Genomic DNA, 18,254 nt, shown 5'->3' with positions numbered 1-18,254 from the left:
GTAGCCTGGATAGTAACAAAACTGGGGACTGTTGGAAATTCCTATGGTTAGTCATGACAACAAGCTGGCTGAATCCTGGTACTGCTGCTTACATTCCAGCCAAGAATGAAGGCTGTGACAGGACCTGAACTGTGCTTGAAGTCCCCAAGCCTAATTAGACATCTTCCAAGTGTTTATTATCAGTGCAAAGGCAAGAACCTTGTATTCCACTTTGTTAAATTTAAATATGTCAGGAAAAACAGAACAGGAATCACCACATATCACTGAAAACAGCACGCTTAACATTTAATGCTGGCACAAATGGTTAAATGCAGGGAATCTTTTTTATTGGAGAAGATACCACTTTCAAGATACAAAATACACCTGTTCAATAAATTTATATCAAAGCAAATTAAATATCTTTATATTGAAACCCCACCAAACTTTCTCCATACAAGTTCCCTGTAATGTATCCTAGAACCTCTACCAACTAGAAAAGGATACTTAAAGAATTTCAGTTTCTTACACGTCTGGTCTTACAAGAGAACACTCCTCATAGATGCAAAAGGGTTAAATATAAACAGTGAGTGAGACAGTCACATTTATTCTCCTTGCTGAATAAATACATTTTCAAAGAAAATAGGCAATACTTAGCTTGTAACAGTGTCTTTTCAGTATATTTGTTGAAAATAAATGCAACTGTTACCATGCTGTCAGGCAAGAAACCACAGTACTGTTGTCCTCTCTGAAGCTCTAAATATATGCTAAGAAAAATCAAGTGTTCATCCCAGTACCAAATGGGAAGTATTCAGGGAATTCATGAATAATTTTTAGTGCTTCATTGTAGAGTTCCAGATCTGAAAAAGGGCAAAGTAAATGGTTATAATGCATAAGCTCAATTCCCCACAATTCACTGACAACATTCAGGTACTGCTTATTTTAAGGCAGTACTGCTGAGTGATCCCAGTCTTCCTCAAGCTCCCATTTTCCCATGGCAGGAACACTGATTGCTTGCTTTCTGAGGGTTACTTATAGGCCTGCTAGCTGCACAACCACAAAAAGCCCAGGGCAAGGTGAGAACCACATGGTCAGGAGTGGGAGAACAATCAGGCCACAGCAATGATCTAGACTGGCTCAGCATCGAGTCACTCCCTACAGTTTAACCGGAAACCACTACATTTGGTACAGAACTTCTTTTCTACACCCTGCTCCGTATCTGGCAGCTTGAAGAAATACCTTGTCTATAAAAAAAGGTAACCAGGCTTTCCCTTCTCATTTACTGAAGACAAGTTCAGAACTCAAAATGAATTTGCCATAATGTATATCCTTACTTACCAAATGAACTTTTATCTTCTCTGAACTGGACATATGATGCACACATGATGGTTGCCTGATTTGTTACTCTTCCCACCACTTCAATAACTCCTGAAATCTCCTCATCCAGCTACAAAACACACCAAATATGAAGTTAGTTACACTAAATTAGCTGCTGTCTTTACTGCACAGCTAGTAAGTCTCCACAACTGATGGTTTGTTCATGACAGATTCTGTTTCATGTCAAACAATACAGTACTACTGAACAGCCCTGTCACCCTCCCCCTAAACAAACCTTGATCCACTTAGAGATTTACAGGTTTTGTAATAGCCAATTCAATACCAACAACAACAACTAAAAAGCTAAGACATATCCAAGGAAAGAAACTGGTTCATAAGTATATAAAACTGTGTCATTTAATCACCGAACAGACACTAATCTAGGACACAGAGAAGAGAACAATTCTGATTTTAATGCACTGCATTCAACTCTGTGTCAATTACAGAGCTCTTATAGAGTTAAGGAGGTATCGTGCATTCCAGAGAGCACTTCCAGAGTTCCACATTCAGGAGGTATATCTGGAAATCATTTCATAAGTAATCTGTCAGTAAGTGTTCAGAATACAAAATTGTCACTAATTAATCTTTGGTTGAACAAAGGAAAAAAAGGCCAAAATAATACAGCTTGAACATTTTCTTTGTTTTTTAAGATACAAAATTTAACAGTGGAATACTATTTTGGTAATGCTCATCCAATATCTAAATCTTATTTTTACTTTCTCTTAAATTTTCTGGAGTAATTCCCTCCCCATAATTTTGGGATCCTCTGCTGAAAGAGGACATGCACAAACAGTGAAATATATTGAAAGGGAAAAAAGATAGAAAGTGTTTTGATTAGCAAGTCTTAGTTTCCCCACTGACACTGGGTGAATTGGAGAGATGAATCAAAAGATAATGCCAAAATATTATTCTTTCAGTGGTAGGTGATAACAAAGGAAGCAGTATTTTTGTTCAGTAGTTCTAATTATATGTTATACCCATTGGATTCATTGCTTGGGTTTTTTTAATGAAAGAATGCTTCAAGCTAACCATGGAGTTTACGAAACACTATGACATGTTCTAAGAGGATTAAAAAACTCTTGAAAACTTGTTCTTTTTGATTATAGAAGCGATAGGAAAAATGGGAGGAAAGACTGAAATTAAAATAAAGCTAATAAATGTAGTGGGATATATTACACCTGAACAACTAATAGAGTAAGACAAAATAGCCAGACAGGGGATGTGTCTGACAAGGAATGAGTTTCTGTCTCTTAACACCAGCTGAAAATTGACGAAGACCAAAGCAGCTTATGGGTAAGAAGACTACAGGTTAGCTGAAAGATACAAGAAAGAGAAGCAATGAAATATAGCTTGAAAAACTCAAAAGATGTACAGGCATGTACAGGTTTCAGAAGAGACAAAACCTCCGGAATCCACAAGAGGCGACATCAAGCACTTCCAAAGCATTCCTTAACTTACAGGCTCGCTCAGCTCCACAGTCGTATGCTTTCCGAGTCCATCCGTAAGCACGACGAGCTTCCCGCTAGAATGAATCTACAAAAGGACATTTAGGTTTAGAAAAGACATTAGGCCTGCGCGCTCCAAAGGCACCTGGAAGCGCCACAGCTTTGGCCGCCTCAGCCAGCTCTTTCCCGCAAGGATCCGTCCGCCTCCCGCCCCGCTCCCAGGCCGCCTGGAGCCGCCGAGCTGCCCCGGGGACGGCGCCAGCCTCTCTCCAGAGAGCGCCGGGGCAGCCCCATCCCCGCCGCCAGACCCCTCCGAGCGCCCCGCGGACCTTCTCGACGCGCCCCACGAAGCAGACGGGCTGCCCGATGTGCTGCGCCAGCTGCCCCGTGGCGATGCGCGGCCGCGGCACCTCGTGGATGTCACCCATCGCCGGCTCCGCTTCCCGCCTTCCGCCGAGGGAGGGACGGCGGCCCCGGGAACAGGGCGCTCGGGGCGGGACTTCCCCTCCGCCCGAGGCGACCCGGAAGCGGAGGCGGAGGTTGGTGAGAGCGGCGGCGGCGGCCGCGGGAGGGAGGGCGATGGAGGGGCGGCTGTCGATGCTGCCGCGGCGGGGAGGGCGGCGGGGCCGAGCCCCGGGGAGGCCGGGGGAGCCGCCCGTCCGTTTGTCCTGTCATTTAATCCTTATGAATCCCCCCATATTTCCCCACCCGGCGTTTTCCCTCTCCCTTCAGATACTGGTTCCGCTCAGGTGTAATTTGGCAGCGTGCCCTGGCAGCCGGGAGGGCAAAAGGCGTCCTGGGGTGCGTCAAGCACAGTGCAAACAGAGGCGATTATCCCGCTGTAGTCAGCGCTGTTGTGGCCTCACCTGGAATATTGTGTAGTTTTGGGCTTTGCAGCTACATCCAGAGGAGGGAATCAAAGCTGGCGAAGGCAGTGTCCTGTGAAAAACAGCTAAGGACTCCGAGTTTGCCTGGTTTGGAGAAAAGGCGGCTGAGGGTTGCCCTTATCCACTCTGCGGCTTCCTGAGGAGGGGAAGTGGAGGGGGGATGCTGATCTCTTCTCCCTGGTATTCAGTGGATATCCCAGGGTACGTGGGAATGATTCAAAGCTGCACCGGAAGAGGTTTAGATTGAACATTAGGAAGTATTTCTTTTCTGAGAGGGTAGTTGAACACTGGAACAGGCTTTCTAGAGAGGTGATCAAAGCCCCAAGCCTGTCAGCGTTTAAGGGGCATTTGGGCAATGCCCTTAATAATATGCTTTAGCTTCTGATCCTCCCTGAAGTGGTCAGGCAGTTGGACCAGATGATCATTGCAGATTCTTTGCATTGTAGATTCTTTCTGAGCTATTCTATTCTGTTCTATTAAATTTATTTCATTGTTGAAACAGAACTGGTGCTCAATCTCCAGGTTTAGAACAACTGATAGGTGTAAGACAGATACAGCATCTGGACATGGCACTTGCCACGCATCTTGCCTTTTTCCACGTGTTTTCCCAATCGATCCCTGGCATGGAGAGGTCCCTCCCAATTGCTCTTGTGGCAAAGGCAACTCACATATCCCGTTCTGCATTTGACGTGGTGTTGCCAGCGGGCTGAGGGAGCTGCTGCTCCCCGTCTGCTGTGCACTGCTGGGGCAGCTGGAGTGCTGGGTGCGAGGGCACATGCCGACATACCGGTGAGAGGCCAAAGAAGGGTCACGACAATGATGATGGGACTAGGCCATCTTATATATGAGGAAAGACTGAGAGAGCTGCAACTGTTTAGCCTAGAGAAGAGGAGGCTCAGAGCACACTTATTAATGAAAATAAATACCGAAAGGAAGGGTGCAAAGAGGACAATCAGGCTCTATACAGTCGTGCCCAGTGCAAGGAACAAAGGCAAAAGGTACAAACTGAAACAGAGGAGGTTTCTAAGGGAACATCAGGGAACAGTTTTGTCAACGTGAGAGTGACCAAGCACCGGTAGAGGTTGCCCAGAGAGGTTGTGGGTTCTCCATCCTTTTGGAGATAGTCAAAAGCCACCTGGATACGGTCCTGAACAACTAGCTCTAAGATGGTTCTCCTTAAGCAGGGGGTTGGGTAAGATTGCCCCTGAAGGTCCTTTCCAACTGTGGATATTCTGTGGCTGTGATTTCCTTTTCTTTTCCAGGACTGGTGTTTCAGGAAGTACTTGGGAAAATCTAACTCTGCTCTGGCTAAAAGGGCAATTGCAAAACCGCCCGTGTGCCAGTTGTCTCTTCTAACCAGCCACGGGCCAGTTCAGCTTGCTAACCTGTACCAAGTGTTTTTTGTTAGTTGGCTGGGGTAGTGGTGTTATACGTCAGTAGCTTGTGCCAGCTTGCCAAGGAAACAAGCTACTGCCAGAAGCTGTGCAGAACCAGCATGTGACCAGGGAGCGCTCTGGAGTTAAATCTCATATGGAATTTAGTTGCTTGTCATCCCCTCAGTGTTACCATGACATTTGCCTGTTCAGTAGTTTATTTGCAAGAGAATATCCTCCTCCCCATAGCATATCTTCAGAGATCCGAAAGGAGGGATTTCATCACTGTAGCTCTTGGGGCGAGGTGCAGCAGGCTGCTGCACAGTGGCCCTTCCAGGGCTGAAGTTTGAAGGGTCAGCGGCTAGAAAAACACGTATAAGTTCTTACAAATGCGTGTCTGTATCACACTTAGCAGCTGCTGAAGATTTGCATTCAAAAGAAAATTGTTTGAAGGGAAAACAGTAGGCTTCAGCCTATCGAGTATTGTTTCATTAACACCTAGCTTTCTCTTTTTGCATTTCCTGTCTTTAGGGTTTTGAATGTTTACATCAGTTTAAGTGCTGTTATTTCACTCCTGGCTTTGTTTTTGTCACCTGTGCTTTTATTGTCTGACTTGGTTGTGGCTGATTTTTTTATGATTCAGCCTCTTCAAGTGTTTTTATACTATGGTAATTTGGGTTGTATAGGTCTTGTATTTCTGCTTTCCTGAAATTTTATAAAAACATTAAAAATAAATACGTTTTATGTAATACAGAAAAAAAATCTCTTTGTTAATGTTACATTATACATATTTTTGTTTGTTTGTTTGTTTTTAATGTGGATTTCATGGGATACTTTCCATTCTTCTGTTTTTAAGAACTGCAGACTAAAGAACCATAACTAACGTTAATGCCAGAGAAAAGAAATTACATGCCTTTTTTTTTTCCTTCTTCATGTAGTAACTTAGACTAGGCCAGAAGCTTTTAAACTGTTCTTTTGGTGTCACAGAGAAATATTTTCAACATGCTTATTCTTGACTCTTAAATTGGTTGTTTTCATGTTAAGAGGGATTGTACAGGGCTGTAAACATCTTGCTCTTTTTCTGATTGCTGCTTTATTGGTGAATCACAGCAGATGGTAGTATGGAAGTGAGAACTGCTCTGATGCTCTCTGTTTCCTTTTTCCATAGATTGTATATCTTAAGCTGCTAGATGTGAAATTATTCCACTTCTTTCTTTAAGGTCAGTTTTGTGTCTTCTGTCCTGATTTCATCATTTATGTAATTACTGGCGGTGCCACTGCGATTCTGCTTCAGTGTGTTACTGTTCTCTTCATCTTAGTCTGCATCTTTGGTGTTTTTAACATTAAATTATGATTCTCCTCAAATATCGTGAACATTCAGAAAAGGCTGAAAAGTAATGGTATATATACTAAGATCTTTGTTGTATAGAAAAATTTTATTTGATTTAACATATTGGTTTGGCTCAAAGGTCGCCCATAGTTCTTGTCAAAGGAGACTGACAAAATGCAGGAGGAATAAATTAACCCCTTTGTGCAGCTCTGTAACTCATCTTTGTCCAGTGCCACGTATGTTCTCAGAGCCTTACAGAAAGACAAAATATTTTTAGCAGCCTCACAGAATTGCTGTAGCTCAGAGTTTATTATTTGCTAATGGCTGAAGCCATGCCAAAAGCATTATTCTTAACTATCAGCGATTGTGTTCACTTTTTTTTTGTGAGAGAGAAACATGAGGAGGAAGGGAATTGCATATTCCTACCAAGGGAGATTTTTATCTTTAGGCAGTGAATTCAATTTCAGGTCTCCTATAGAAATAAAATTAATCCCATCTGGAAGGGAAAAGTGCTGTGCTATATAGGAGAAATGACTGCAGGAATGTGGTACTATCTCTCAATGGTGGGTGTATTTTCTGTAATTTTGTGCTGACAGCTTTAAAACGAAACAAAACAAAACACACCTAAGTGCTTTTTTTTCTCTAGTCTGTGTGACCATGCATCCAGGACCCAAAACTTCAAATTTTTACTCTGAAATGAAACTTGTATGAAACTGGTTCTTCTGAGCTTTCATTACCTGAAACCTCATCTTATCTACAAGTAGTAAAACTGCAGCCTGATTCTGCAAGTGCTTAAACTGTGTCCTTATCTTCAAGAGCACGGAGTGTTTCCATTCAGCTCTGTGTTTCTTTGTTGGATAGAGGCTTTGTTCTGTTTTTAACATGTGATTCAAGAAATTTAGTGGTTGCATTTCCCGTTGCTGGGGAGATTTATGTTTACTTTTGAAGTAGCACACTTGATAGGATTTTTAAAAGAGCATCACAAATGCATTGCCTGTCTACAGTCTTTCCCTTACCCATGGTATACTGTATATAGCTCTATTTTTTGTTTCTGTGCCCCCCCCCTGTTTTTTTTTAGCCATCCTTTGTTTTTTAGTTTATGCTTAATAGTGTGTTCAACAAAGCTACCGAAATGCTGAAAGCAGTAGTTGTTGAACTCTTCCTTCTGTATACCTTACAAAGACCGAAGATCTACTAGCACAACTTTTGTTTCTAAGAGGTTCCTAGAGAAGGAAACACTAAACACATTAGTCTTTTTAATATGTGTTTTTTATACCATCTCCCCATATTCACAGTCAAAAAATATGTCAGGTGCTATTTCCTTAGGGCTGGGCTGGTGATTTTGACACCATAAGGACTTGAGGCCTGAGCTGAGGATCTACTTTTGTTAATTTTGTTTGGTCTGCTGCTTCAAGCAAACCTATATGTGGGTTTTGATTTTGATTTTCATTTGGTGTGGGTTTGGTTTTTTGCTTTGTTTTCTGTTAGAGAAATACTGCTGGCAGTGGAATTAAGCTACTTCAAAAATGGAAATTTCCAAAATAAAGATCAATACTTATGTATGTGGATAAGATGAATTCTGTGGGTTTTAGAAAAATATGTCTTTTACTTTTTACAAAAGTAAAAAATCTAGTATGTGAATGTGCTTGTAACATTAATTTAGCTAGATCAAATTGTCCTGATTGCTAATTTACTCTGAATTTAAATGCCTATTGTCTTTTAAGCAGCGAAGTTTAGGTATGTTAAGTATGCAGGATTTAAAAGACTAAAAGTGCATGGTTCCCTATACAAGTCTTTTGTGCTATGTATATAGTGATTAAGATGCTTTACTTTGTGCAAGAAAGAAGGGAAGGAGGAGATTATGTGATAGAGCTGAAAACTGTACAATAATGCAGATCAAAAGAGAAAAAAGTGTGTTTGGAGCAACTGCAGCTCTGGCACCTCAAGTGACTGACTGGAATCTGAGCCTTTACCAAAGCTATCTGTAAGATTTTGCACATCAGGTTGATTTTTCTTCTTGTTGTTGCACACTTAGGATGAAGGTAAAATTGCATTTTAAACTGTTCCACAACTGCCTCTCCTTCATACATCATTGGAGCAGAAACCTGACTCTTGAGCATTACAGCACAGGTTTTTACCACTTGAGCTATGGGACTGACAACCCTAATTGGTAGCAGGAGAAGACTTATTCCCTGAGGGCTGAAAAAGGAATATGCTGCTGGCGCCATGTGTTGAGCCTGGGTGTGGGGGGGAGGTAAGGAATAAATGAGATAATTAGGAGTTTCTACTGTGTAATCTCCATGGAACTGGAAATATCAGTATTTCTCTTGCTAAGGTAGGAAAACAAGCAAAAAGGAATAAAGTGCTGTTAACTAACATTTTTTTAAAATAACTGTGTTCCTGGGATTGGATCATAGAATGGTTTGTTCTGTTCTTGTGCACATTGATGTAGTTTATTCAGTGGCTAGAAGTTACACTGTGTCAGCATAAGCAAGCAGTAGCTGGCCAGGCTGTGGGGTATTCAGTCTTCAGGTCTCAGGTATCAGGCCACAGTTTGAATAGTAGCTGCTTTTGCCACGATCTGTTTTAACACTGTTCCAGGCCAGTGCTTGCACTTCATAAAGGACTTTCTGGAGTGTGTGACCGCTTGTAACAGCAGAATTTTAGGCAGTTTATATGAATAGTCAGTACTGAGTTGCCACAGGTCCCTGGCCAGGGCAAAAAAAGAGTCTTGTTTATTGTATAATGAATATTTGGGCAGGGAATGAAGAATTCCAGCAAATAGTTAATCCAGGATTTTTTTTTTTTTTTTTAACCTGCACTTTTCACAGTAGCACTCTTCACTCTTTCCCACATTCTAAGGATTATTTTTTGTTAAATTTAGTGTGAAATAATGTTACTGAAACTTGACCCTGTATACCTCTTTAGTTCTTTACCCTGGAGTCCTTCCCTCTGTTGGAGGTGTATATTAGATACTGCTATAGGTTTGTCAGTCTCTTCTCCTTAACATGTTGATGCCTGCAAAATAAATCAGGATTCTGCTTCTCAAACTCTGCTTCAAAGTTGAAATTACATTTTTTCACTTTCCCCAATTTTATATGGTTATTTCAGTAGAGAAGATCTTTGCATGCCTTTATTTAAGCCTTCCTTTTCATGTCCAGGACAGAATGTGTTTCAGGCAGACCACAGGCTGCTCCATAGGTTGGTGTCCAGGGGTCCAAATTCAGCCTTAGAGGGACCCTCGTGGGTCCCTTCATGGGTTTTTAGTATGACTTTGTCCTATTTAAGCTACTCAGAATTGCTTCTATATAATCTTTCAGCCCTGAGAGGGAGGGGATAAGTGAGCATTTTCTTTTGCAGTCCATGTTTTTATCCCAATTGTTTCCTTGTTTTGTTCTGGCAATGGTGTTCTTAGCTACCTTGGAAGATTCTTTCAGTGAATTATTGTTGCAAAAAAATTGCTACAGATGATTTTGTTGCTTTTTCTAAGGAAATCATTGGTAACTGTTAATCAAATATACTCTAATGTTAGGCTGCCTTTAAGATTGCAGACTGGGAAACTGAAAATAGTTACCACTGTCTTTGAAGAGAAAACTTGTCTAATAACAATACAAAGTAGCAGAAGAATATGAAAACATGCTGGATAAATGCTGAAAGGAGTTTCCATCTTTAATTTTCATTGACAAAAGTTGAAGTTTTGTTTGTTTGTTGGGTGGTTTGTTGTCGTTGTTTTGTTTTTTTAATTATTCCACTCCATTTGTAACTTTGTATAAAAGCCTTTTGTACTTCACTCTCCTCTTGCCTGTTGAAGTAAATTGCTACATCAGCAAGGTAATGTCTGACACACAAATGCCTGATATTTCAAATTGGGTAATAAAGATTAGGTATGTGGCCTTACTACATACCTATGGTCTGTTATGTGAATTTATTGTAAGTTCTGTTATATATTTATTTAACATGTTTTTCTTCATTTTAGATAACACCTTAGAAGATAAAAAGAACCCAAAGTGACTATGTTCAGCTTCTTCCGAAAAAGTCAAGATTCAAAGAAGGTTACAGCACCAGAGAGAGAAGCAGATGGATTTGTTATTGTGGGTAAGTGGTTCTTCTGTATAAACTGTTTCTTTCATCTTCGAAATTTTGATCTTGAAGTTTCTTTGAAATAGTTAGAGTAAATGAAATGTTAAGAGAAGCCATAATAAAAATTGTTCAGTATTCTTACTTTTCCTGACAAAGTTAATTTTCCTAGTCTGCTCATTTGGACTAAATAGCTGAAGAGTTATTTACATAGGTCTGAACTCATATTCAGGAGCACTGAAAATGTAGTTTCTTGTTTTCCTTTCATGCTCTCTGTGGGGAGAAGTTGCATCCTTACAAATCAGGAAAGGTCAAAGTTTAGGCTCCTAGCTTTATGGTTGGAGTTGTGGAAAGGGAGTATCTTTCTGCAGTTGTTAAAGGACTGGCTTTTATTCAGGTTCCTTCCTTTTCATTTTATCCCCAGACTTTTTATATTAGAAGCCAAGAAGCACCTATGCATTTCTGATCATGGTGAATGTAGATGCTCTGTCTCAGAACCTGACTCTTAGTGTGATAAAAATTAGGCAGTTTAGGGTTTTCAAAGTCTCCTTGTTATTCTAACTAATCTGAAGTATACACGCCTATGAATTGGCTAAATTTGGAGCTTTGATCGAGCTCTTTCACAGTTTTGCAGGTTGGCTTAAGTGTGCAGAAGAGGAAAAGTTATTGCTGTTATGCTGAAAATGATCCTTTTCTTTTTTTCTCTTTTGACAATTTGTTTTCCTCCTTGTGAATCTGTTATCATCGATATTCAGCTTCTGCTGCTCTGATTTACTGACTCGTTCTTTTCAGGAGTCTTACAATGATTCTCTGTTTAAGTGTTACTTCTTCTTGAGCATTTTCAAGTCACAAAAGCCTTTAGAATATTGAACTCTAATAGTACTATTGGAACCCTTTCTGAGAACTTAGATTTTTGGCAAAAGTTCTCCACTAAAACAAATCTGTTTCCCATCTGTGTCTGTGTTGTCATGCTAAATGACTGCCTTCCGCTAGATTTTGTTCACCTGCAGCAGTTTTGATGGCTACATCAAGTCACTCCAGTATTTGCATTGTGGAAGGGTCAAAGGAGACATCATCATCCCCAAAAAGTCTGGAGACCATTTAGCATTTTGGTTTCTGTTATAGGTAGAATTCTCCACCCAAATGTTGCTATGTCCCACAGTTGCTGGTCCTGATTTTGCATTCAATTTAGCTTCATTCCTTTTCCCTGAAATGCTGTCAGTGACTATTTAAACTTTGTTCACATAAATTCACATAAAATTAATCTGTTAAGTATAAACTTAAGAATGATCAATTTTATTTGAGTCTTCTCTTTTAAAAAATCTGTTATTATTATTTTGCTCAGAAGTTAATTTAGCTGTCTGCAATGAAATGGACACTGGCACTGGGTAGAGGAGCTGCCATCAGCCTTATCAGTGAAGCATATCACTGTCTTGCAAGACAAATGTAGTTGCAAAATTATGGGTCAGGAATTAAGTAGATATTTATCTGAAAGGGGTGTTTTTGTCTAGGAATAGTATCAGTGGAAAAAAAAGAAACCCAAACCACAACACTTAGCCATTCTGTTAGTTATTATGGCATGTTCTGAAGCTTTTCTAAACTGGTGTAAAATATTCTGGAAATCCAATAATAAATATCTTTAACACATCTAAGTAGCAGATTTCTAGGAGCATTAACATGAATACTACTGTAGGCAGATAACACTCTCAGAGGGAGTGAGAATTTAATTTCTTACATTTTAAGTTGGTTCTTAAACCCAGTCTTTCATTCAGAGCATGAACAAAAAGCCTACTTCACCGATATCCTGTGGACATGGGAGGAATCTTTTTGTATCAGTTGATACTTGAAAAGGTGAGAAGAAAATTCAATGCTTTACCGAGAAAGCTCCATCACAGCTATTGCCCTGTCAAATCCTGAGGATGACTTTTCTTTTCAAAACTTCTCCAGTCCTGTTATAAATTGCTATATTTGAAATCTACTTTTCCTTGTAAAGTATCAACGCATTTGGGAATTCGATGTCTGACTAGAAAGGTGACTCATAAAAACAGCAGAATCAAGAAAACCAACTTTGCAGCCTAGCAGCTGAAAGAAATTATCTGTTTTAGCTTTTGGGGTAAATACTGCATGTGTGGGAGTCAAGCAAAAAAAAAAAAAAATGTAATTCTCTCTCTACAAAATAAAAATAAGATATAATTTCTTACCAGAGATTAAACAATTTTTATATCTAACTACAGAAGCAGTTCACTTATTTTCTGGATACTGGTCATCTAATCTCTTCATGAAGTTGTAAAAATGGTGCTTGTTCTGTAACAAGCAGAACTATTATTCTGAAAAGGGAAAAGAGGCTTATGAAATAGGCATAACACATGCAGTTGGTTTTGATGAGTGAATCAGATGCAGAAATATGGAAAAATGTTTCAGAGGCTTTCCTGATCATCCCAAATGGTTTTTAATGTTAACATTCTGAAAGCCAGATTTAAGAAAACAAGTCATTTTCAGTTAGCTTGCAAATCTTGGAGAGTAGTAGTTCTTTAGGAGTTTCTCATGTTTTGTAGCTTTCATAATATAAAATAAATTCCAACCTACCATTCATTCCTACTGTTGCTAGCCATAGAGAAAAATACAGGTTTAATGCTAGCATTTTGGTTTGGCACACAGCTAAAAATCTCCCATCAGTCTCAAAGATCCAAGTGTCTTGTAGACCTAATCGCAGTCTAAAATCAGGAATTGAAAACCTGAGACAGCAGTGCTGCTTCCCATGTGTGTTTGGCAAGTCAGAAACTCTGCAAAATCCCCATGGTGCTGATGGTGCAGCTGGGGTAGACAGTGAGTGTGTTTGCTTGAAACAGCTAAAAGAATCATAGAATGATTTGGGTTGGAAGGCAGATCATTTAGTCCAACCTGCTCCATGGGCATGAACATCTTTCAATAAATCATGTTGTTCAAAGCTCTGTGCGGCCTGACTTTGAACGTGATTTTCTGGGCAGCCTATTCCAGTGTCTCATCACCCTCATCATTAAAAAATCATATAAATAACAAACCAATTAGAATATTGTTCTGTACATCCTCTTTCTAAAGGACCGAGAGAAGTTAATTTCGTTTTCAGGTTTAGTTTAAGAGCCTGATGTGCAGGGTCTTGTTTACTTTTCCAGACAAAATTGCAGTAGGCCAGAGTGAGTGAGCAGCAAATGCTGGTGGCTCCACCAGGCAGCTGAGTGAGGGTGCCAGGAGTGCAGGGGCTTGGGCAGAGACCTCGCTGAGGAGCAGGGCAGTGCCACCCTCCCTGAGCAAGGACAGCACAGCTCTGGGGACAGTGACCGGGGACAGCCCAGCCCGTGACTGCCGGACACGTCTGCAGGGATTAGGCGCATCTGAGGCCAGGCTAGGAAGTTGGGTCAGAGGGTTGTGGTCCCCCAGGTTCCCAGGCATCCCTGCAGGGTGCTTTTGGCAAGGACCAAGGAATGAGGCTTCTCCCACAGCTCTTTGCCTGGCCCTGATGGAAGCGCTCAAGCTGCCTCCTCCTCTGTGCTGGCCACGGGCGCAGAGCCAAAGCCCTGGTGCTGGGAAGGGGCTGTTGAGCCTGGTGGTGTGCTCAGGGCTGGACAACCAGGAGGGTTGTGTTGTCTCCCAGTGTGTCTAGAGGCAGCACAGTTCTCTGAGGAACTCTCGATCTGTTCCTTTGACCATGCCTGAGTTCAAAGCTTTGTTTACTTTTGACCTGTGATTTAAAGGGAAATCTGTTCCATGGATTAAAGAGTTGTTGGGTTTTGTTCGGTTTTCTACTCAAGGATATTTTTATGTTGTGTATTGGAATGGAGTAAATGGTATGGAGAACCAGTTCAGTTGCAGGTGCTGAAAAACTTGATTTTTAAACATATTTAACTTCTGTTTCTTCCCTGAACTTAGGACAGTTTTCTCTTTCATTTTTCTCAGGTGTAAATTAACATGGGTTTTCAATACTGGGCAATGGCTGTCATTTCAGAGCTCTGCTCTCAGCCTCAGGAGCAGACCTCTTAACAAGTGGTAGGGAGCATTGGACATTGGTCCTTATAGGGAGCACTGAGGTGTCACCTAGAGGTTGATTTCTGAGATCCAGCAATTTTGTTACAAAGTTTTTCAACTAGTAAATACCTAAGGAAAAGTGAACAGGCACAGGATTCTCATCACAGTAGAGTGACTGTCACAGACACAGGGGGCCTGTGGCCATGATAAGAAAGTTTGGCAGGAATTTTGTACTGAACATACACTTCTGCACTGTGAATCTCCATTCTTCCTACTGTGCTTTCCTAGATCCATCTAGGAAAGCCATCTAGAATTTATGAGCAAGTTTTGGATTAACACTTATTTGTTAGTATTTATCACCATTGGAATAGCATGATTTTTGCCTGTCAAGTTTCCTCTCAATAGAAAATAGTCATAGACATAAGAAATTAAGTGTTTCAAAATCTCTTCCAAGTAAATAGAAGGATCTGTGGTATTTAAATGAGTCTTAGATTTGTTCAATGAACCAGCGTCCCTTCAGTTTTGATGATGTCTGAAGAGAAGAAACTCTACAGGGCAAATGTGTTCAGGCTTGCACCAGCATCTAAAATGTCACAGAAAAGGAGGTGGGAGGTGGGATCCAGTGAAATGAAATACAGTGTAAGGCAATTATTTCTTCCTTGTTAAAAATATAGAAAAGAACTGGTACTAATTACCAGTTGACCAGTTGGGTAGAAAATTTGGGAACTTTCTGTGAGAAGAGGGCTGTTGTTGATTTCATCATTAAAATTTGCTGTGACAACGTCGGGAACACAACGGGCTGCAAAAAGAATACAGTGGGAGTTTGATAAGTTAAGGTGGATGATAGCAGATATTCTTATCTTAAAGTTTTGGTGAGCAGGTATGACTTCCTCTTTTACGTTAACTTCAGCAAGGCATTTGAACTTTGGCTTATTTCAAATGAGGTACTTGAACCTTCCTCTGCTGTATTCAGTATCTATATTGTTGAGTTAAAACAGTATTATAATACCTTCTTACAGGATCTTCCTCATCTGTAGGCAGGGGTATCACCTCACTCATCTGTGAAACTGTGAAAAGTATGATTTACATCCAGATGAAAGCTTCCCTTTGTCAACTGCAGATATATTGCAGAAGAACATCCTTAACAAATGGGAAATTTTCTATACCGAAGATACAAAAAAGTAAAACAATCAACCCAAGTCAGCCCTTAGTTCTGAAAATCTGGACTTACAAAGAACAATTTTACTTAAAATTGTTCCTCTGCAAATTGCAGTTTCTGTTTTGCCATGAATTTACTCTGCATGCAGATAGTTTTTTGAGGTACTTTGGATAAAGTGCATATTTGCATTAAGGGACACCCTCACAGTTGCCCAACATGTAAAAAGGCCTTACCATCGGATCCTTACTGTTTCCATATTGATCTTAGTAGAACAGATCTCTGCATATATTTTTAAGAACTCCTTAGATGTTTGCCTCTGAGAGAAATGTATATATGTATAAATTTTCTGAAGTTAAATGTTATGAAAGGGAAATTTAACATACTGATGCTCCTGAAACAAAGGACTAGCCCCATACTAGTTGATTAATGCAAATCAAATACCCTGCTGCTGTCTTCCCTCTGCATACACACCTCAAAGATAAAATGCATCAAGAGATTTGTAAAATCTTAGTGTTATTGCTGCTGTTTGTTTTCTACGAGTTAGTAGTAATGTGTAGTAATTCCCTGAAAATGTCTACATTGCTTTTGCATTAATATTTAAGGAGCTTTTAGTGGTGCTAGTAAGGAAGATTGGGCTGCTGCAGTGTTTTAAGATATACTGTTACATTAAAGAAATGTACAAGGCATTGTGCCAGTTAAAAAAAAAAAAAAGCAGTGTCTCAAAGCCTTTTCATTTTCTGCATCAATGGACTTACATTACTTATTTTTTTTATAACAGGAAGTGCTTGTGTAGTTATTTCCAGCCTTACAGTTTTCAAATAACCAAGCTACTGGTTTTTTTGGTGGGTTTCGAGGTTAAAATACTTAGTACTAACTTTATAGTAATCTGAGATTTGGGGATATCTATTAATATTTTTATCTAAAGAATATTTTACACATATCAGCCTGTGCCACTCTAAACGAACACTTTTGATGCACACTAAGAAGCTACAGTATGTAAAGTAACCTCTTTCCTGAACTGCTGCTTTATGTCTTTTATACTTAAAAACCACGGTAGCTCATCTGGGCATTGAATTTTGCAGCCAGAGTTGATTGAAAAGGGAGGAGAAGGAGGCATTCAGAAGAAAGAGTCCTCTCCTGTTACCGATCTTTAGTTGCATAAGGAGGTGGTGTCTCCATTCAGTGATGAAGTCAAACTAATCCTCTTTGGGACTAATTTTGCACAAAAACAACCTGCGGTTTTCAGCGGTGCCGCTAGATGGGGATTTCCCTCGGATTCAGGGCTCGGAGGGCTTTGCTCTCCCCCTTTAACACACAAAAGTGCAGTAGTAGTAATTATCAGTGCACCATTTGATTAGACTGTAGGTTTTCAAGAGATTTATAAAAAGCTTTTTAAAGCCTAATATCAAATCTATAATGACATTCCAACCTAATAAAAACAATGAAGCTTGAAATGTTGACAGCATGTATCTAGATGTTGGCTTGTAATTCGTTCCAAACAGATCTGTTGAGGCCCATGTGGGACCTAAATAACACAAAGAAGTAAATTTGCATATTTTACAGCAGGGGGAAAAAACAGAATGCAAAAACATGAATAATTAGGAGCACAAGCTTCATGCTATATTAATACTGTTGAAAAGCATGTGTTGATTGTATTCTGAAAGCCAGTAGTGATTTGGTTGAGTGAACTCAGTCAGCATCTCTTATGCAGATTAAAGGATCTGGGTTACAGAACAACTGAAATTCATTGTTTTGCTGTTTAAGGAGGTATATTTCTTAAAGGAAATGCTTTTTTTTTCCCTCTTGGATTCTATACAGCAGAAGGAATCTTTAATGCATCAACAGAGAATGTTTTTGTTGACAAAAGACTGTGCATTTCTTCATTTACTTGTACACCTCTAGATTTTAAAAACAGTTCTCTCAGCCACAAATCAGATGTTAGTATATTTAGCACTTTAGTATAGATGACCTACTTACTTTTCATTCCACTAATTTATCTTCCTTTTGTTTTCTAGGGCTTGAGCCCCTGGAACCTACTCATAATGCTTTCCTGCTATGAATTTATTATTTTTAAATTTGCAGAAAATGCCCTTCTCAAAATATTAACATACAGGCGAGTTTTGAATCTGAATATTGTGAATGGTTGTGTTGGCTTCTGTTGATTGTAACATAAGATGCATAGCATACTTAAAAATGGTAAACAGTATCAAAAGTGATTTATTGTTTGCTTTGGCTGAATATTGTCTTGGCCCCTTAACTTACAACTGTCTTAAAAAGTTACCTGGTTTTGACCATGGACTCAAGGGAGGAGAAAATAAAGAAGATGAAGACTTCTTGTTTAACTTGTTTTAATGCTGGCAAGAAAGAATTGTGTGCTGCTGTATCAAACAGCTTTGTTTTGGGGCTTTAGGAGACAAAAATACACAGAACCAAACACTTCCATTCTGTCTATTAAGTACATCTTCTTAATTTGCATAACCAAAGGAAGAAAATGGTAAAATGTAGCAGTCTTTTTAGAAGTTGATGTAATTGTAAGAGGTTAAAGAGGCATCTGGCAAAAGGTTGTTTTGAGGTCACACATGCATCTGGCAGTTTGCTGCCAGCTCTCTAAGAAAATATTGGTTGGAG

At 39.9% G+C, this 18,254-nt stretch overlaps 2 protein-coding genes across 3 annotated transcripts in view; one reads left to right on the top strand and one right to left on the bottom strand.

The window, feature by feature from the left end:
• Positions 1-304: 304 nt before the first annotated feature.
• On the bottom strand, positions 305-3,291 carry RPA3 (replication protein A3). Its single transcript, XM_040082996.2, has 4 exons — positions 3,128-3,291; positions 2,812-2,886; positions 1,315-1,423; positions 305-836 (listed from the first exon to the last, which is right to left on the bottom strand). Exons 1-4 carry the CDS (start codon positions 3,224-3,226, stop codon positions 754-756), a joined length of 366 nt encoding a protein of 121 aa, XP_039938930.1. The 5' UTR covers positions 3,227-3,291; the 3' UTR covers positions 305-753.
• A 22-nt stretch (positions 3,292-3,313) lies between these two features.
• The window catches only part of UMAD1 (UBAP1-MVB12-associated (UMA) domain containing 1), a 78,434-nt gene continuing 63,493 nt past the window's right edge, over positions 3,314-18,254 (top strand). The window contains exons 1-2 of one of the 2 annotated variants that reach the window (XM_040082974.2): positions 3,314-3,337; positions 10,365-10,483. In XM_040082974.2, coding sequence (XP_039938908.1) covers positions 10,402-10,483 — 82 coding nt within the window. In that variant the 5' untranslated portion in view covers positions 3,314-3,337; positions 10,365-10,401. Of the gene's footprint in view, positions 3,338-6,170; positions 6,279-10,364; positions 10,484-18,254 lie in introns of those variants that run through there. The other variant, XM_058423369.1, reaches the window with a different exon arrangement.

Source organism: Hirundo rustica, chromosome 1 (genome assembly GCF_015227805.2).
Source record: "Hirundo rustica isolate bHirRus1 chromosome 1, bHirRus1.pri.v3, whole genome shotgun sequence".
NCBI lineage: Eukaryota > Metazoa > Chordata > Aves > Passeriformes > Hirundinidae > Hirundo > Hirundo rustica.
Note: the sequence above shows the minus strand (reverse complement) of the source record. Positions and strands in the feature narration are given on the sequence as shown.

Excerpts from the sequence above, each read along its gene's own strand:
- RPA3 (XM_040082996.2), bottom strand. The coding sequence starts at position 3,226 with ATGGGTGACATCCACGAGGTGCCGCGGCCGCGCATCGCCACGGGGCAG. Across the intron at positions 1,424-2,811 it reads CTGTGGAGCTGAGCGAGCCT|CTGGATGAGGAGATTTCAGG; the intron begins GTAAGTTAAGGA and ends TGTGTTTTGTAG. Across the intron at positions 837-1,314 it reads AGAAGATAAAAGTTCATTTG|ATCTGGAACTCTACAATGAA; the intron begins GTAAGTAAGGAT and ends GCCCTTTTTCAG.